At 38.4% G+C, this 21,608-nt stretch overlaps 1 protein-coding gene across 1 annotated transcript in view; it reads right to left on the bottom strand.

Annotated features, from left to right (window-relative positions):
- Cdkl5 (cyclin dependent kinase like 5) overlaps positions 1-21,608 on the bottom strand; it is a 195,576-nt gene that overhangs the window by 64,003 nt on the left and 109,965 nt on the right. Inside the window, exon 4 of the mRNA XM_041642398.1 lies at positions 8,122-8,167. Coding sequence (XP_041498332.1) covers positions 8,122-8,167 — 46 coding nt within the window. The remainder of the gene's footprint in view (positions 1-8,121; positions 8,168-21,608) is intronic.

Below are 21,608 nucleotides of genomic sequence, written 5' to 3'. Positions count from 1 at the left end.
TGGAAGACAGAATTTATTTTCCCTTACTCATCTCTGACCCTGATTTTTTTTTTCTAGAATATGAAAACTGGCGAATCCAGAAAACTAATAGTACTTAGGGTCAACAGTGTGTACGTCTATACACAAAATCCTTAAGAAGATCAACAAGCTATACTGGAGCTGAGTACAAAGTTGCTAAGGAAATACAGCTGGTGTTTCTTCCCTAATCAAATTCAAGCAAAAAGAGGGTGCTGTGCACTATTATCAAGCTGGGGAAGTTTCCTTGTGCTAATAGATAAAATGACTTTGGAATGTCCACATTAAATGAGCGATGATAGAAGGAACACTGGAAGAGAATTATGGAGATCTAGATTTAGCTTCTGCCTTTTAAGCAATTTATGCTGTATGCAATTATGGCCAAGGCACTTACATTTTCATCAGCAAATAAATCTAATACTTTGTGATTTTTTTCATTAAAGTATTTCAGATTATAAACTTTATATACAGTATTTATACTGATTATAAACTTTTCATCAGTAAATCAATCTAATAATTTATGTTTTTTTTCCATTAAAGTCTTTATGATTATTTTTGGTTGTGAGCCTAGCCTTTAACAGCTGAGCCATGTCTCCAGACAAAGTCTTTTTAAACCTAAAACTCACTGAATTTTGGTAATTGATAAATGTATCATTCATTTATACTTGCTCCACTTAAGTGGAGTTATAAAAAGATAAAGGTTATATTCTGGATGTTTATAAAGAGAGAAAGAGAAAGAGGTTCATTTTTCAAGAAGCAGCAGCACACAATAAACCAGGCCCAGTGGCACCAACTTATAATCCTGGCTACTTGGAAGGCTAAAGCAGGAAGTTTCCAAGTTCAAGGCCAGCCTGGGCAACTTCCTGAGACCCTGTCTCTAAATAAAAAGTAAAAGTAAATAAATAAATAAATAAATAAATAAATAAATAAATAAAATAGTTAAAAAGAGGGGCTGGGATATAGCTTGGTGGTAAGAGTGCTTTCTTAAGTTCGAATGGCCAAAAGACACTTAAGGTCATGCTCAACCTCCTTAGCGATCAGGGAAATGCAAATCAAAACAACTTTGAGATATCATCTTACACCTGTCAGAATGGCTAGAATCAAAAAACATCAATGATAGCCTTTGCTGGAGAGGATGTGGAGTAAGAGGACCACTCATCCATTGCTGGTGGGAATGCAAACTTGTGCAACCACTTTGGAAATCAGTGTGGCGGTTTCTCAGGAAATTTGGGATCAACCTACCCCAGGATCCAGCAATACCACTCTTGGGAATATACCCAAGAGATGCTTTATCATACTACAAAAGCATTTGTTCAACTATGTTCATAGCAGTATTATTTGTAATAACCAGAAGCTGGAAACAACCTAGATGCCCCTCAACGGAAGAATGGATAAAGAAAGTGTGGAATATGTACACATTATAGTACTACTCAGCGGTAAAAAAAAAAAAAAAAAAAAAAACAATGACATCTTGAATTTTGCATGCAAATGGATAGAAACAGAAAACACTATACTGAGTGAGGTAACCCAGACCCAAAAAGATGAATATGATATGTACTCACTCATAAGTAGATTCTAGCCATAAATAAAGGACACAGAGCCTATAATATGAGATCCTAGAGAAGCTAAATAAGAAGGTGATCCCAAAGAAAAACATAAAGTTATCCTCCTGATATTGGAAGGAGACAAGATTGCCAGGCAAAAATTGGAAACTTGGGGGTGAAGATGGGGTGGGGGTAAGGGGAAATGGGGAGAAAAAAGTGAGAAGGGGAGGATGGGGAGAGCTTGGGGGAATGGGATGGTTGGGATGGAGGCAGGGTGGATATGGGAGTAGGGAAGTATATATCGTAATTAAGGGAGCCATTTTAGGGTCGGTGAGAGACTTGACTCTAGAGGTGTTCTCAGGTGTCCATGGAGATGTCCCCAGATAGATCCTTGGGCAGCTGAGGAGAGGGAGCCTGAAATGGCCCTATCCTATAGCCATACTGATGAATATCTTGCGTATCACTGTAGAAACTTCATCTGGCGATGGATGGAGATAGAGACAGAGACCCACATTGGAGCACTGGACCGAGCTCCTAAGGTCCAAATGAGGAGCAGAAGGAAGGAGAACATGAGCAAGGAAGTCAGGACCATGAAGGGTGCGCCCACCCACTGAGATGGTGGGGCTGATATAATGGGAACTCACCAAGGCCAGCTGGATGATGGAGCATGTGATCAAACCGGACTCCCTGAACGTGGCTGACAATGAGGGCTGACTGAGAAGCCAAGGACAATGGCACTGGGTTTTGATCCTACTGCATGTACTGGCTTTGTGGGGGCCTAATCTGTTTGGATGCTCACCTTCCTAGTCCTGGATGGAGGGGGGAGGACCTTGGACTTCCCACAGGGCAGGGAACCCCAACTGATCTTTGGACTGGAGAGGGAGGGGAAGGGGGATGGGGGGGAGCAGGAGGGAAATGGGAGGAGGGAAGGAGGCGGAAATTTTTAATTAAATAAAAAAAATAAAAGAAGAGTGCTTTCTGAGCAAGTGCAAGCCCTTAGTTCAATTCCCAATACCTAATACACACACACACACACACACACACACACACACACACACACACACACACACACACACAGATACACAGAGAGAGAAAGAGAGAGAGAGAGAGATTGGGGTGGGGAGGCACATGAGAATATCACACAGGGCATACTGCGCAAAAGTAACCTCATTTGAGCTGCCTTTTAAGGAAATGAGGCTCCTTTATGGCAGCCATCAGTAAGTACCTGAGCATTAATACAGTAATGACTGGGAACAGGCAGGAAATGGAGTTATTAATTCTCAAAGTGCAAGCAAACTATGCACTCATCATTATCTGGAATGTCCTATAATTTTGTTTCTGTGAGTACTTTTAAGGTTTCTAGCCTGCCTTATACTTGATAGTGAAAATTGTGGGATGAGAGGACGGAGAAAGGCAATGGACACTCTACCAACACTTGGCCTTCTTCAAAAACAAGCAGAAAGTAGCCAAGCATTACAAATCATAGCACAATCCATGAAAATCAACATCTTCCACCCTCCCGTTCCCAAATCACTAGCTAAGATAATCCTTATGTGCTACGTATGCTCTTTTCTCCAGTTCATAAGTAAAGAACTGAGCGCTAAAAAAAAAAAAAGGATAGGTAACTTTCTCAGGATGCACAGACTAGAGTCACATTCAACCTCACGTCCTGCATTGAACATCGGGACTTAGGTGGTATGGAAATCTCAGTGAACTTTGGAGAGTGACTCATGGCATCTAGGTCGACACCTAGCCGTTGTTCTCCGACCCGGTTATTTGGCTGCTAAGGCCACATAGCCAAAGAACATAGTATGCTGGGAAAAACAGTCAGTGCAGCTCCCGGGGCTTCAGAAACACACGCCAGCTCTTGACCTATAAAACTGGGACTGTGGTCACAGTGGTTTATTCTAAAGGCTTCTCCTAGTTCTAAAAGTCAATGTTTCTATACCTGTTTATAGGAAATACTAACCAATCTCACCATTAGGCACTACCAAAGAAAGCCAAGCAAAGTGGTTCACATCTGGAATCCCAGCACTCAGAAGGCTGAGGCAGGAGGACTGCTACAAGTTGAAAGGCACCTTTGGCAAAACAGTGAGTTCTAGGTCAGCCTTGACTACAGAGCAAGGTCCTTTTTCAAAATATAGAGAAGAGGAAAATGGCAGGGATAAGGAAGATAGAGGGAGGAGGGGAGAGCAAGCGAGCAAGACTGACTGACTGACTGAATGAATGAATGAATGAATGAACAAACAAAAAGATGAAAATTTAATTTCAGGCTATCCTGGACTACATAGCAATATCCTGTCTCAAACAAAACAAAAACATTTACCATTGGAGGGGGTTGTCAAAGTCAAGAGCAACTATGGAAAAGTTATGTGCAGTAAGTATACAATCCAACCTAGTAAGGACAAAGTGACATGAACAAAAAAGATGCCAAGTAAGAACAAACAAAAATTTGACCTAGTTCTGTAGGCTTACCATTGAGTCAAGTTAACACACCTAAAAATCAAGAGAGTCACTAAAATAAAAGATAGCAGTTTTTTAAGAAGAAAGCTCACAGGAGCAAAAGAAATTCAAAGATAAGTCAGCGATGAAAAGAAAAATCTAAAGATCAGCAGAAACTCTATTGTAACCCTATTTTTAAAGAACCGTGGGTTTGGAAAAGAAATTCAGGAATAGCTGTAACCTACTTTATGAAATCATAAACCTGACATCTTTGTATAGCCAAAGAGGCCCCCAAAACAGACCTTTAAACAGATAGAATAAAAAAGAAAAGTCAATCCATCCGTGAACAAAACCATAGGGGTACCATGTTTGATTCTGGTTGCTCTGATTGAAGACAGGATAGCAGCAGCAGGACAATCAATGTGGCCACAGAGGTTTGAATGGTGATGTTACTGTTTTATGTACCAAAAAAAGATAAAGACCCTTCCAGCTTTAGAGATGAAGGACAAAGTGAAGAACAGAGAAAATTTATGAAATCACAAAAGGTGCAGAAATGTAGCCAAATCTTACAAGAATCCTTGAGGTTTGAAAGAGATCTGGTTTGGGCAGTAAAAGGAAGTGTGATAGTACCAAGAGTAGCTAGGGTGTACAGCTCATTTCATCACATTCTTTATATAATAAATACTGGAAATTTTGGTTCAAGACCCCTTATATACGGAAATTGGGTTCTTGAATTTTAGAATTCATGAATTCTTTTTTTTATAGCATCAAACAAAATGAGAGAACAGTGTAAAGTTTTCGAGTCTCTAAAAATAAGAATGGAATCAACTAGAGGAAAGACTAGTTGATTATCTAAACAGTTCCTAATAATTAAAGAAATAAATATGCTCATTTCAAGAAAAAAAATTATCTATAGGAAACAAGCAACAAAAAAGAAAATGCCAGCAATCATATTTGATATGAAAGAAGAGAAATGACTTAACACCACCCCACCCTGCCCCGCAATTAAACGTGGATGGCCGTACAGCTCACTGGAGTTAGCCACGTACGGAGGCCACGTGATAAGTAAGGAGAATGTTTCATTCATCAAAGAAAGGTCACAGTCCAAAGAGTTAAAAGAAAGGTCAAAATATAAGTAAAAAAATAAATTCTGATTACATGTTCTCCTTACATTTTAATAGACAGTATTTTTTATTATTGCTATTCCAAAACCATCTAGTTTAAATTGGTATGCCTGGATTGCTCAATAAACTTGGGTTTATATATTCATATAAGAATGATGACCCAAGGCCAGTGAGATGCCTCAGGGTTGGTAAAGGTGCTTGCCTCTAAGATTTGACAAAGTGTGTGTGTGCGCGCGCGCGTGTGCGCACACGCGCACGTGGGCGGGATGGAGAGATGGCTCAGAGATTAAGAATATTTACTGTTCTTGAAGGACCCTAGTTTGATTCCCAGCACCCACATGGTGGTTCACAACTCCCCATAACTCCAGTTCTAGGGGATCCAATGTCCTGTTCCTACCTCCATGGGCACTGGACACATACAGAGTATACATTCATACATGCCAACAAAGCTCTCATAGATACAAAGTAAAAATAATCCTAAAACAATTTTAAAAACTGAAACATGAAGACAGACATATTAGAAGGGTGAAAACTGACAAAGCCTTTTTGCTACATTTTGAGCTAGAACGCAATTTTACTCTAAAAACTGACTTTCCTGCTTAAAAGACAATATTCAATTCTCCTAAGATATTAAAAACTAGCATGCAGCTGCTATTATGGTTAAAATTGTATTTACTATAAAGCAAACTTATTTTCATAATTTCAGCCTTTTATTTATGATAAAATATTTGGGTCTTATTTTAAATAGCAATCAGTTATTCTGGGACAATAAAGATCTTTTGCACAAAAAGTGGTCTACTTGAAAATATGTTTTAAAATAAAATAATAATATACTTTATTTTTAACTTAAATTTGAAATTAAATAAATTTTATTTAATTTATTAGTAAATTAATGAAATTAAATGTCTATTTAAATTAAATTTAAAAATAAAATATTTCAAAAATATACACAAATTTTTGGATCCATATCATCTTAACAGGACAGTAAGACATTATTATAATCTTCAAAGCAACCAGAGGGTGGCACATATTCTTAAACATACTCCCTGTATATCATCAGCTAGAGAATATTTAGAAACATTCATGTGAATGGTAGTCAGACCAAGGACGGGTCCCATTTCAACTAAAGTTTAACATTGCTTTTATGGAATTACTTCATTTATTTTCTCAAAGATTTGGAAATGTTTGCTTTAGAATAATTTAGAATAATTATAATACAAATTTTCATAATAACTAATAAAAAGAATGGTTGAGGGCTACGGGACAATGAGAACAATATTATCCAAACGCTCATTTTTTATTATAATAGACCTGGTTGGAATTTAGAGAATAAAAGAAATTTTGAATTATAATAGTTTACAAAGGCGCTCAAAAGACAATCTTATCTATATGAAACTATTTACGTATAACTCAGACTCCAAAAAGTTGGTCAGCCGACCTGTACCATATTAAGTTTGTACATATTAAGTAAGGCAGTATTCTTGCTAGAGGAACAGGGTAAAGACATACATAGAAGACAGTATGCAAGCTTAGGTCTACATGAGACACTATGACCAAAAAAAATTGTTTTTGAAAGTCTGCTGACACTTTCTCTTTTTTCAGCTTGCCAATGCAACCTTAAAGGCGAATACAGAGTCAGAAGTCTCCACACACACGCAAGGGTGGTGCTTGGATCTTCTGCTACAGTCACCCTTTTTAGATCAGCATTTGTCTCTGCGCCTGTCACTAGTCTAAAGTCACTGCTCAACGAGCCTATTTCCAATGGTCTCACAGTGGGTCCGACATGGGCAGCTGCTTCCATTAGATCCCAGGCACATAGTTCCAAGCTTCTCAGTACCTTCCTTTAAGACTGCCCTCACAACGGCTACTCATGGGCCTGGGTAATATGCATGCGCTCCACATCAGTAAAACATCATAGTCCAATTCTAACCATAATGCTGTGGAAGCTCTCCTAGGAGGCTTTTGTGAGCAAGCCCTCTTTGTTATTTCATGCTTTCTAAGTATCTGGGGTGAGGGTGATGCGACTCTCCATAAATATAGAAGCATGTGTTTAAAGTGCTTAGTCAGTGTACACCAAGGAAGCCAGACTATGTTGTTTATCTTCAGGTTTCGCATTAGATAGAGGCTGATGCTGGTACTTTTTATCTGTTTTTCATATGGTAGGTTGCAACTCAATGTCACAATGCACTTTTTTCTCAAGATTTTCCATAAACCAGGGAAAACAGAAAACAGAGAATGTCATTAACACAAGATTTCTGTGAGAGTTTTGCTTCATTATATGTATATGGAAACGGGGCTAGGGTTTAAAAAGTATTTTTACTGGGGTCTCTGTACTAAAAATTGGGAAGAACTGCTGCCTAAACCTCCTCAAAAGCCATGTGGACTTTCATTACCAGCCTTTCTTTGTCTGGGTAAGAGTTAGGAGCTAAGGTTTCTAAACTAATGCACTAGTAAAGTATTTTATTTGAAACTTTCTTTCCCAGCAGAGAATTTTAAAGCTCCATTTGAAACAGTCTAGAATTGTGTTCAAGGCCCCCAAATGTGGTATTTCTTATTGAAAAGCTTTTAGTCTCTCAATCCATGGCCCTAAACATAAAATGTTCTCATCTCTATACCACCTCCCACTTATCCTTGTATTTCTTGCTGTGCCTAGGAGTTGGAGAACATAGTGACCACATGCTGAATCTTTTTCAGCACTCACTCCAGATGCATTTGCTTTTACTCAGCGTTCCATTGGAATCTACATAGATTACAGGCAAACACGTGGTTAAGAAGATGTCTGTCTAGCCTTTGGAGCAAAATGTCCACCCCTGAGTGTAAATTAAAATAGATGTTCTAATATCGTATATTTCAAAGTAAAGCATGCTGATAAATAAGTTACGCTCACTCCTGAGATTATGATATTAAAATCACAAGGCTAGGGTCTAACCAACTAAACCCTCCCTGTCGCACTTTATATTTACAAAAATATTACAGAAGTAAAATTGCATACTTACCTTCACTGTCCTTAAATTTCTTGATTGCCACAATTTCATGTGTTTCCTGGAAAGGAAAAAGAAGCAGAGGTAAGAATCATTCCCTAGTCCCAACTGGGGATCCCAATTATCTGGGGACAGCAGGGCAAAGACACAGATCACCATCTCCATCCACCATTTCTTTGTTTCAAAATCCTCTCTTATCACCCTGCAGACATTGTCAAGGATAGAGAAAAAAGGGCAGTGATAAGAGGTAAAGAACAGACACTCCCATGATATGCAGGAAACATAAATCTGAACTGTTAATGTCTTCAAAAGTACAGGTTGTAAAAGAAATAAAAACAAAGAAGACATCCAGAACTATTCACATAACAGTTTGGTATATTCCTTTCAGAATTCTTTTTCTCAACTTGGAATCATAATAGTGTACGCTTTGTTATATACTGTGCATGTCACTTCATATTGCCTAAGTAACGTGCATACCTGTTGGTAAATAACTGTTTAAAGCTCCATTTGTAATAGATGGTTATTTAGACAGTCTATCAATGAACATCCTCCGATAGGGGCATCTTCACTTCCAGAGCAAATGCTCTGGCTATAGTGATACAGATGGCTCAAAGGCCACAAATGCTGAAGGCTCCTAAGACATACTCCCAATCACACATACCACTTTCACAGTTAGTTCCCTTGAGCAATGTTTAATATCCAGCTCACAGTCAGTGCCAAAACAGTTTATTATTACTTAAACGAATATATTTCTAATTCAATGTTAACAGCAGGTAAGGTTTTTAAAATTTTTAATTACATTTGGTTATCTATTGGGAGTCGGGGATGCATACCACAACACATGTACAGATCAGACAACTGATGAGGCCTGGTTCTCTATTCTCATCATGGAGGTACCGAGGACCAAACTCAGGTTGTTCAGTTTGACAACAAGGATCTTTATCCATTAGGCCATCGTGCTGGCCCTGACTAGAGAAATTTCCTATTACCTGCTACATAAAATGAACTCTACCAGGGCTATTTATTTGTTGTTTGTTTGTTTCTACTGATGCATGGATGAAAACTTGTTGCCAAACTGAAGGTTATTATACTGTAGAGTATAATACAAGATCAATTCTGATTTAACTGGCCTTTGTAATTTATGTTCATCATCTTTGTGCCACAAGTCTGGACTTGAACATCATGATTATTCATTCATATTTATGCATTTTGATATTTTAATGATTTCATCCCTTAAATCTTTAACCAATTATAATTTACTTTAGTAAATGTGGAAGTGAGCAACTTCAGATTTGATATAATTTCTAAATGTTGAATCAATTTTCCCAGTCCCCTTTAGTGATGATTTGTAACTGTTGTATCTTAGCATCCTTACAAATTCTGAAGTTACTTTCAGAGCTTTCTTGTCTGGTGTAGGCTATTGACCTATCTATTCTTATGCCAGAACTCCTTTAAATTACTGGTACCTTAAACTTTTACATTAATATGAAGTTCTAGATCCTGGCTTTCTTGTTACTTGGCTGAATAAAACTAAGAACAGGTTTTGGCTGTTAAGCCTAACATAGCTACATGCATACAGGCTATTATGTCAACTTATTTACATATTCAGTGGCTTCGTATTTACTAAAAGCCCATTTCTACAATGGTTTTCATGTATTTAAATACTTGATTTGCATTAGTTTTTGTTCCGCCACAAATCTATCTCTGAATACTATTCTGAGACACTACCCTATTTTCCTATTATGTGAACACCCTCAGCCACCCTATTTTCCTATTATGTGAACACCCTCAGTCGTGCAACAAGTGGGCAGACACAGAATTTATGGAATAGCTTGAGATGTGGCTTAGTGGTAGAAAGCAAGCTTAGCATGTGTGAGACTAAAAGAGAAATGTGAGAAAGAAGGAAGGGAGGGACGGATGGAGAGACGAAGGGAGGATTCATTAATTTGGGGGAAGCGAATCTTGCATTCTTACAGATTTTTCTGTATGCTTGTAGCAAAACCCAGGAAAGTGCCACTCACATCGCCTGCATTGGAAATCTATATGCCTATTAAGACTGAAATGTCTTGCAAGAAATCCATATAATAGCTATTTTTTTTCCAAGAGAAAAAAAATGAGAGGATTTAAAAGAAGCTTTGCTCACGCTGGGGAGATAGCTTAGTTGGTAAAGTGCTTTGCCACTCAAGTATGAGGGAGGCCTTGAATTCGGTCCCCATAACCCCTGGTAAAAAGTAAAGTGTGGTAGCATGAGCTTGGAAACTCACACTAGAGAGGTGGAGACAGGCACATCCCTGAGGCCAGCCTAGCCTACTTGAAGAGCTTCATGCCAGTGAGAGAACCTCTCTAAAATAAACAAAATGGATGGCGTCTGATGGAATGACACCGGAGGTTGTTGCTTGGCCTCTCTCCCTATATCCCAAACACATGCATTGCCCCCGTCCCACGAAGGCCTGCTGTTTTCTAACATAAATTATACTGACAGCACAGAAGGCTCTAAACAGGGAGCAAAGAACGCCATAATGGTCTCTGGTTTTGAGAAATCTATATCCAATATGGCTTGTATACCTTAGATAACTAGGTACCTTAATTTTTATACCTTAATTTTCTTAGATCACTTCTTTTCCTTGATGTAAAAAACAACTGAAACATCTGTCTATATTTTAGAAGAAATCCATGTGTTTGAGGTCTGAATTAATATCTGAAAAGTATGGGTGTTCAGATTTTCTTCTAATAACCTTAAATATTGTTTCTACCCTAACCTTTCTAGTAATTTCCAGTGTAAACTTTGTATCTTCCAGGTGTACCTTTCATAACTGCTTAATCAGTTTTGCTCAGCATTATGTCACCAATACCTACTGGATCAGGCACAGAGTAGATATTTGACATTTAGTGACCATTCCGTGAGTGAATTATTCAAAAGCTGTGAATTATTCAAATGTAATCAATTTCGTTCTTCATGTGCTCCATTCTAGGCTTCTTAATCTTTCCTAATGTCAGTCAAGTCCTGAATTTATTGCCGTGGTTCAGTTTCTTCTACACTATTCAGGGCCAATCTTGACTGTTCCCTTTCAGGTGACAGAGCAGATGCCTTGACTTCATCTGCTTGTTAGACAACAGTCATTTTCAAGGCTGGCTGTTGCGTCTAAAGCTCAAGAGAACATTTTGACTCCTCTTTTCACAGCCCTCCTCTCCCCACAGCCCGTTTTTAACCTCATACTCATTACCAAGATGGAAAGAAATTCAACGCGACTGGCATCTGGCAGCAAACTGGGTAGATGGGTTTTTCAGCCACCTGAACTTCAAATAAAGATGGATGTACTCAGAGCTTGATCTCCAAAGCGATGCCTAACTAACACCCTGCTCAGTGGGCTGAGCTGGTTTGAACTCAGACTCCCTCAGAAGGGTTCTCTGAACAAGAAGCCAAATGAAAACATTTGCTCTTTCCTGTGGAGGCTCCGGCCACCTTGGTACTGGCGGCTCCCTCACTTCTCTGTGGATGTTATTATGTCTCTCCCAAGCCTTCTCTATTTCTTGCCTTACTTTATGTATTTGGGAGCCGCTAGTCTCTGAAATGAACTGGGAATATGGATGTTAAATGGACTACTGGGGAACTGAGAACTCGGGTTGCTAGGTGAGATGGCTGCCTGTCGGCAAGTCTCTTTTAGACATAGGTGCAGCTCTTTTCCTCCTCCCTTTGGCTATTTTTTGCCTCAGCTGGTTTCAGAAAGTGTAATAAATAACATGACATTCAAGACTGCGTTTTAATCTACTCTTGCTAATGAAATTCTCCCTGGAGTTTGTCACCAATCTTTGGAATTTTTTTTTTAATTTACAGAACTATTAAAAGTTTCTGTTTTTCTTTGAAAATATTTCATGGGTTCCTAATGGAGAGGCAGGAGGTGACATGTCAATTGTTATTACTATTTTTACCATTATCCTGTGATGGTATACATAATAGAGGTGTGGGCAAGGAAGAAAATGCATGAAAATGACGGAAGAACTTGTGCTTTAAATTCAGTTTATTCCCAAAGCATGCCATTGCCCCCACAACGTCTGCAACAGAATGTCACCAGCTGTAGTTAGCAAGATAGACATAATCTGTTTCTTGTTTCAGTGTCCTGCTCTATTTTTAAAATGAGGCGGTGCGAAGCAGACATTTAAAGCAGTAAACTAAGAATGAGATAAAATATATCAACGATTCATTAATGGTATTTCCATCCTTTATTCTTTCTCAAAATTGGACTTAAAGATTACTTTGGAATGCAAAAAAAGAAAGATGAGATAATTTTTAGATAAGGGTTTCTGGATTACACTATCTCTATATTGAGGCATTTAATGGTTCCTAGAATAAGTTTTCCTCAGTGAAAGGAAAAAACAAATCAAGCAAGGCGTGGTACCACAGGCTTATGGTTTCAGCATTTAGGACTTAGAGGCAGGAGTTCGGAGACCAGTCTGGCTTACATGAGACTCTGCCTCAGAAAAGAAAACAGGCATGAAAAAAGGTATGTTATGAGTAGGAACTAATGAAAAAGTACCTGGAAGGCCTGTAGCTATTCTTGCATCAAGATCTCAACTCCATTCAAAAACCAAACAAGCCTCCAGTCATACTGGACAGAGAGACTTGTGACTATGAATTCACTCCTGATGCTGAGTGTCTAAAGCTCCCGAGTCATTTTGCTATCTAGGTTAAAACACACACCATGCAGCATGACACAACAGTCATGGATTAAGCTATTACAAAGCTTATACGCTAATTAATTTTCTAATTATTCTCTGAGGAAGCCCTTTCTTAGGATAAATGCTTTTCTTTGAAGATCCAAATATAAGTAATACAATTTGATAACCAAGGTATTTTAAGTCATGCTACATTTTATATGCAAAGAGCTCCATTAGTCTGTGCTCACACACTCACATGCCCATTCAGTAGAATCAAAACCTTATAATCAAAGATATACTTATTTTATTGACCAGTATGGGACCTGAAAAAAAGCAAATTTATTTACTTTTTGTTAAAGGCAGGAGCTCATGTAGTCAAGGCTAGCTCTGAACTCCTGATCATCCTGACTTTACCTCTCAAATTATGGTATTATAAGTATGTGCCATAATACAAGGTTTTATTTTAGATTACCATTTTAAATATTTTTTTGTGTGTCAGGGCCCCATGGTAAATATTCCCCAAGGATTATTTCATGCAATCCTCAAATCACAATTCTGAGGAGCTTGTCTTGCCCACTTTAGAGATGAGGATACTGAAGGGAACAAATGAGAAGAAAATAATGACACAAGCACGAAGAGGCCATTCAGAAACCCACAACTGTGCATGCGAAGCTAAGGAAGAGAGATGATGATGCTAAGTTTCATGGTATAAAAGTAAAAGCTAAGGGTACCAAGGACACATAGCTAAGAGATAGAAGAAAGGCAATTTCAAACCCAGTTGATTCTGGATGTCATTTTGGAAGCAGGGTAGTGCTATACAGTCTTTTCAAACATCAAATGAACATGTGTTGTAAAAACAAGTAAGTTCTAACACACACACACACACACACACACACAAAACACACACACAAAGTACACCTACCACTTACCAAAGATGGATCATTATCTCATTTAATTCTACGTTTTTCTGAAAAGCATCTTAGCACTAACAAATATTTCCAGATAGTTTTCCAACCATAGCTGTTATTATCTATCTATCTATCTATCTATCTATCTATCTATCTATCTATCTATCTATCTATCTATCTATCTATCTATCTATCTTAAAGTAAATATATAAATACTTCATTATTTCCATCATTTTCTTTCACTTTTATGAAAACCTTCAAAAATAACACTGAAATTATGTTTTACATAATGAGTAAAATTATAAAATGGAAGTAAACTAAGGTATGAGATGAATTCCACAGCAGGTGAACTACACAGAGATATAAAATATTTTATCTTGTATACAATGATAAAAGCTAGAATATATGACCCGTATTAGATTTCTACCATTGCTTGTTTGTATGAAAAGCTGAATTTACCAATAAGTTTAATTGTTTGAGACTAAATCAGGAAGGAAGCAATCGAACATAGGCAGGAATGAAGATATCCGAATGTGTCAATTAACAAATGCCTGCTGGCTCTCTGCTATCGGTAAGGCTGTCTGCTGCATCCATGTTTGACACGAGGGGAGTAAAGGAGGCTGGCTCGTGTACATGGAAGCTTATAACATGCTGTTTAACAGTGCATGAGAGTTAGTTGAAAATGCAGGAGAGAAGTTGAAAAATGCAACAGATGTTGTATGAGATATAGCACAGGAACTGAAAACAGGTTAATCATGCAAATGTACAGACAGAAATGTACACTCCTTTCAGATTTGGCAGTCGATCACATATTGGGCTTTTTGCCTTTCATTTCACCCTTGCTTTTTGTAATGTAAAACATTACAAATTTAGCTTTGCTCATTCCCAATTGCCTCTCTTCAGAGGTGATTTTTTGAAGCAAAACAAAACATTTTTGCTGTTCATTTACTTATTGTGATGTTGGTATCAGTGCTGGTGGTGGTGCTGGTGGTGGTGCTGGTGTTGGTGCTGGTGTTGGTGTTGGTGGTGCTGAGTATAAGAAGGTCAGAGACAACTTGCTGGAGTCAGTTCTCTCCTACCATGTGGGTCCTGAGGACTGAACTCAGATCAGGCTTGCTGACAGGTGCCTTTATCTATCATTGGTCCTCTCCAGGGGTAACTTCTACCCTGAGGTTGGAATGCATCACAGCTACCACAGATATTTTTCTACAACTATTGTCTGTACAATAAAAATGTACTCCCCCAAACATCTGGGACTGCTTCTAGCTGTCATATGGGAGAAGAGACACACAGGCTGCTATACATCCTACAGTGCACAGGATAGCCCCTACAACACAAAATTATTCAGCACCAAATGCCAATACTATTACTGCTCATTTTAAATATTCATTTTTCAATAGTTTATTCATAACTTTGATTCACTTATTTTTAATAATACTGTGGTGTTCTTTTGTAGATATTCTTTAAAAAAAATCAAAACCCCAAACTGGTCATCTAGCAGATGTGGTGGCGCACACCTTTAATCTCAGCACTTGGAAGGCAGAGGCAGGGCAATCTCTGTGAGTTTGAAGCCAGTTTGGTCTACACAGTGGGTTCCATGACAGCCAGGGCTACAACAGTGAGACCAGGTCTCAAAAATGATAACAAAAACAAAAAACAAAATACTTCAAACCCAAACCGTAAACCCTAAACCAACCAGACAAACAAACAAAAAAAACCAACCTACTCTTAAACTGATGACTTTTTAAGGAACTGTCTGTCACCTGGAAAGCCTTGGAATCATCTGATGTCAGATGACAGATTTAATATATCAATTACTATATTTAATGTAATAATTAATATATTTAATATACTATAAGGGAATTTTAAATTATTTTATTTTTCAATGTTATAATTGAAATAGAATTACATTACTTCCCCTCCAGCCCTTCCCTCAAAACTCCTCCTACATTTTTCCCATTCTCAAGTTGATAGCCTCTTTTTCTTATATTGTTACATACATATAGATATATGTATGTGCAAATAGCATGAGTGTGCATGTGTGTGTGAACCAATAAAGTGACTCATCTCTGGGAGAGAATAATTTTCCTCCCCACAGCCAACAGTTTTCTATAGTTCTTTGTTTAGGGGGTGGGGACCCCATGAAATTTTAATTGGAAATGCATAAGTTAAAAGATCAATTTTCAAAAAAAATTATTAAAACTATTAATCATGCCACTAAAATAACTACACTCATTTTAATACAATAGTGGTTACTTTAACTTTTACAATGACTGCATTGTGACAAAATTATACCAAAAATGAGGCTCGAGAGAGCTCAGTGGGTAAGAATTCTTCCAGAGGATCAAAGCTTAGTTTCCAGCACCGACACAAGTGCTTTACAATTATCTATAACACTAGTTCCAAGGGATTTAAAGCCCTCTTCTGGTTTCCATGGGCACTGTATACATGTGATGCACATACACTCATGTACACATATTATGTAATGTAAATATATATACATATATATATATATAAAGCTATTAAAATATATTATTTACTTTTCTGTTAAAAATTCAGACATGCTTTTCATTTGGCCAAATCAATTAACTAAGAACTACCATCTACACCAAAAGCCAGCCAAACTGCTAGTAAGGCTCATGTTGTTGAGTTATTACCACAAGAAGTATTGGTATAAACTTGGAACTGCTCTCAATTTGAATTTATTTATATGCCAAGAGTAATTTCAGGAAAACCTTAATATTTAGTAAGGGATATAAGAAAAATTCGATGTATTTATTATTTTGTGCTCAGACTCTAAAATGAGCAGTCTTATGAAAGTATTAATACTTCATTAACAACCAAAATAGATATGAAGAAAAGTGTCCATGTTTTTTGTGGGGTTTTTTTTGCTTTGTTTTTTTCTTTTACATTTGATCCCTGCAGGAAAGGTCTCATGGTAGCCCATGATTGGTATGGGCTCATGGTCTGTATTCTGTCAATTATATTTTAAATAAATGCAGATTGGCCAGTAGCCAGGCAGGAAGTATAGGCGCGGAAAACCAGACAGGAAGTAGAGGTGGGTCAAGGAGAACAGAATTCTGGACAGAGGAGGCAGTCCTGACCTGACCACAGAAGAAGCAAGATGTGACTGCCCCACTGAATAAGATACTGAGCCATATGGCTAACACAGATAAAAATAATGGGCTAATAATGGGCTATATAAGTTATAAGAGTTAATGAGAAGCCTGAACAAATGGGCCAATCAGTTTATAACTAATGTAGAACTCTGTGTGATTTCTTTGGGACTTAACATTTGCAGGAACCAGGCAGGACAGAAACCCAGACAACACATGCTGGCCTCAAACACGTTGTGTAGGTGAATATAACTTTGAACTTCTGATCCCCTTGCCTCTACCTCCAAAGTGCAAGGATCACAGACATGTACCAGTACACTAAGTTTTATGCACACCGTATGTGTGCAATGTCTTTGGATGCTACAAGAAGGCATCAGATCACCTGAAACTGGAGTTATATACAGTTGTAAGCCACCATGTGGATACTGGTTAGTGAACTGGGGTCTACTGCAAGGGTATGTGCTCTTGACTACTGAGCCATCTCTCTAACCCCCACCATTTTTTAGACAGGGTCTGTTACAGAAATTGAAACTCATCAATTTGCCTGGGTTGACTGGCCAATAAGCTTCAGAAATACAACTGTCTCTGCTCCCTAAGCCTACCCACAGTGCTGAGGTTATAGGCAGTCACTAAGCCCTTCATTTTTATATAGGTTCTGAGGATTCAAACTCAGGTCTTCATGATTGCAAGGCAGGTACCTTTTCAATTAATCCATTTCCACATCCCAATATGCATGTTCTTTTGTAAATGAGGTGCCAGTGATGAAACTCAGAGCTCTGTGCATGCTAAACAAGTACTCTACCAACTGAACCACATCTCAAACTGAGAAATGGCACCCTAAAGTGACACTTCCTCCAGAGAAAAACTGTCTTCAAGCAAGTCAGTGATAAAATTCCTACGTAACAAATTCTAATTTTTCTTTTAGTTCCATAAAACATAGAATACCTTCTACCCTTAGTAAGCCTTATAGGGCCTCCATGAATATTTAGTTGAGACATAAAATGGGAGTACAAAAGTATAATTTATTCAGACAGAATGCCTAATCATTCTCAATGTTCCTCTACTAAACCTGGGCCTGTTCCCAATTCCAAATCTCAGTGAATGCTAGCCAGAAACTTAGGATCCTTCTTCCCATCTCCTATATCTGTACTTCCAAATAGATGTAGTTTATCATCAAGTGACAACTGCTAATATCATCTAAATCTCTCCAAATGTCTATAAATGCTCCCATCACAGGTCAAGCCTTTAGCATCCTCAATCCATTCTCGCATGTTTACCCCAGGACCTCGTTTGGAAAAAGAAATCCAATTTAATGATGTTCCCCTTAAAATGCTCCCCAACCTCCACTGACTTAATGTTTTATCACCCCTCCCCTATGGTGGGCAAGGACCACTTAGTGATAAGAACATGGGACAACCCTCCAGTCTCCTTTCTCTGCTCTCACGGGCTTGCTAAGATGCAACCATTTTCAACCCAGTCTCCCACTGCATAGCTGTTCCTCTTGCTCTAACCACAGTCAAGTCCTCATGCATGTTTCACATCCTTGGGAACGTCTGAAACCCAGGTATTCTCTTGGAACATGCCTTCTAATCATCTCCCAGATGAAATGTTCATTTTTACAGGTTTCCAGGACACCGTCAAGGCCTGATTCTTCACTGGAGCAATTTTGTAAGTGATAAAAGACTGCATGACTCTTCTTAACAGACGTTCAGTAACCAAGGGCAGATATTGAAGGATTGCAAACGTTTAACTATACTGAGTGTATTGAAAACACAGATCCTGATGACCCGGATCATCTTTCTTATTGGATGATTAAACCTACTAGTTTAAAGAAGAAATGCTTTTTCCTGCAATGATTAAAAAAACGAAAAAGAAAAGAGGTATGTCTTGCACACAATGAAAAGCAAACCAACGAACCAAGAACACTAAAGGATTGGTTTCTTTTCTTTCTTTCTTTTCCTTTTCTTGTTGATGCTTAGGATCGAACACAGGGTTTTAAGCACACTAAATAAATTCCCTAGCACTAACTTTTATACCCCAACTCCATTTCTGGCTTTGTTTGTTTTTGTTTTAAAGACACAGTACTTCTAACAAAAGACAGGAATACAGATCTGTTCTTCTGGTCTTTAGAATGTTTTAAAAAATGAAGATAATTCAAAGAGGCATAATGTAAGATCCCTCATATCTGACCCTGGCTCTCACCAGAAGTCCTTTAGAGGGCAGGAATTTAAATTAGTTCTTAAAGTGAAAACATAAAAATGACAGCGCCTCAGTAAATGCCTCCTTTGCTACTCCACTGCCCTGACCCCCTGAAGGGCCTCCAAATACACTTCAAAGCTGCCCTTGCTTTCCTCTGTCAATATTGCTTTCACATCAGGCTTGTGAAATGGCTGAATATGCTATGTTGCCAATATATCAGGTTTGCTATTAAAAAATTATTACTCAAAGCTTTTGGTGGTGGCACATGCCTTTAATCCCAGCACTTGGGAGGAAGAGGCAGGGGGATCTCTGTGAGTTTGAGGACAGCCTGGTGTACAGAGTGAGTTCTAGGACAGCCAGAGCAACACAGTGAAACTGCTTTAAAATAAAATGGAAATAATAAATTAAGACTTTTGGATGGGCATGGGGGTTCACACCTTTAATCCCAGCACACAGGGGGCAGAGACAAGCATATCTCTGAGTTTGAGGCCAGCCTGGTCTACAGAGTGAGTTCCAGGTCAGCCAGGGCTACACAGAGAAACCTTGTCTTGAAATACTCACCAAAAATGCATTATTCAATGATGTATTTCTCTCCCTGAGACAATAAAATGGGTTTTTGAGTCACTGAGCTGACTTAGTGGGTAAAGGTACTTGCTGCACAAGCCTAGTGACCAGAGTTCAATACTCATGTCAAAGTGAAAGAAGACACTCAATGGCACAAAGTGGCCTTCTGACCTTCACATAAGCGCCATGGTACACAAGCACCCCCCCAACACCAATACACTCCCACACAAATAAAAAATTAAAAATAATCTTTTTAAGGACAGGGTCTCTATATCTCTGACTGTTCTGAAACTTGCTATGTAGACCAGCCTGTCCTGGAACTCACAGAGTTCCTGCCGCTTCCTCCAAAGTGCTGTGATTAAAGGTATGTGCCACCATATCCTGATTGGTTGGTTTTTTTTTTTTTTAAGGTTTTCTTCCACAGCCACCTGTATTCTAGCCTGCGGCAAAGTTGTGCAATTTGCTTTAGACTGACAAGTTATGTGAAAAACACATAACTATCGGTATCGCACACTCGTACCATCTGAGCCGTTACCAGTATTGGAACAGTCGTAAGAGTGCTAGTTGGCTAACAGTTATGGACGTATACAGTATGGCATCTCTAAATCCTTGGGGTATCAGGCATCTCACAGTACTTAGAATGAAGCTGAACTATTTTTATTTCTACAATAAAAATCAAAGTTTCTGAGAAAGCTTGTTGATATTTAAGTGCCAAAAAAAAATATCAGAATGGAACACATAAAAGCCGTAGACTGCTTAATTGGAAGATACACTCACACCCACACACCAAAGGAAGCATCTGGGAACGCTTCTACTATGACCCAGTGTTTATTGTCACAGTGGGCCAGTATCAACCTGACCAGACGCTGCCTGGGAATGTCAAAGGATGCATGTTTACAGGGAAACAATGCACTAGAAACAGATCCACCTTGCTGTGTATAAATAAGTAGACATGTCTTTTGTTGTTGTCTTCGTGGGCTAGAGATGAAACTGGAGGCCTTTCACAAGCTAGGCAAGTGCTCTTCCCCTGAGCTACAGTCACAGTCCTAGTGGGTATGCTTTTGGATGCAGATTACACCTCAAAAGAGGAGATCTAAGATGAATGGTTTAGAGTTGGAGAGACGTACAGCTCATTGGGGGTGCTTTCCCAGCATGTCCGAGGCTCTAGTTTCTATCTCCAGTACCATTAACAAACAAACAAAACAAAAGAATTCACCTAACAGCTACAGATTATTGTAAATTTACTAACTTATGGTTATACAGAGAAGGTAATAAATAAAATGTTCAAAAACTGAAATCTAGCTATCAAGAGGAAAAAAAAAAGCTGCACAAACAATGTTTCACTAACACCCTCCCCCACCAGAAAAAGAGCATTTTTTGAAATAGAAAGAGAAAGCAATAAGCTAGGTGTAGTAGCCTGTAATCCTAGCTAGTCAGGAGGCTGCAAAGGAAGGATTGACAGCTTGATGTCAGCCGGAGATACACAGCAAGACCCCATCTGAGAAGAAGGGGATGGTGACAAAAGAAATAAATGTCCTTTCAAAACCATCTAGCTCTAGAGTAAAAGATTGGGTAAAATGAGATAGATTTGCTCTTCATACCATCCATACCTTTCCACACTATATATACATGTCCCCAAACAACCTTGTATATAGCAAATACAGACTTTGGTGTCAGCAGATGAATGAAAAATTCCAAGACTGTGAGGTAGTGAAGCCTGATAGGCTGCCATCAGTTAAGTGGTATTAACCACTTCTGCTTGTACTGCAGCTGTTGTGCAACTGGGGGAATATTTCATGGCACCCTTATTTTTTATAACAATAGGAGGTAATGAGAAAATGAAGTCCCACTTTTAGTGAACAAATAATTGAAACCAAGATGGCATTAATTAGGCAACCCAACACAGGCAGTCTACAATCTCAATCAATCACCAGACTTAAATGACATGCAATTGCGATGGGTGAATACAAAATTTAAATTTAAATGCAGAATATATTTCATCAAAGATTACCTTGCTGTGGCAGCAACAGTAGCTTACAACACAGTAAATGCAAGTTGT

Source organism: Microtus oregoni, unplaced genomic scaffold (assembly GCF_018167655.1).
Source record: "Microtus oregoni isolate MIOR12 unplaced genomic scaffold, Mior012 000074F_003, whole genome shotgun sequence".
NCBI classification, from domain to species: Eukaryota; Metazoa; Chordata; class Mammalia; order Rodentia; family Cricetidae; genus Microtus; species Microtus oregoni.
The sequence above is the reverse complement of the archived record's forward strand: the minus strand, read 5'-3'. Positions and strand labels throughout refer to the sequence as shown.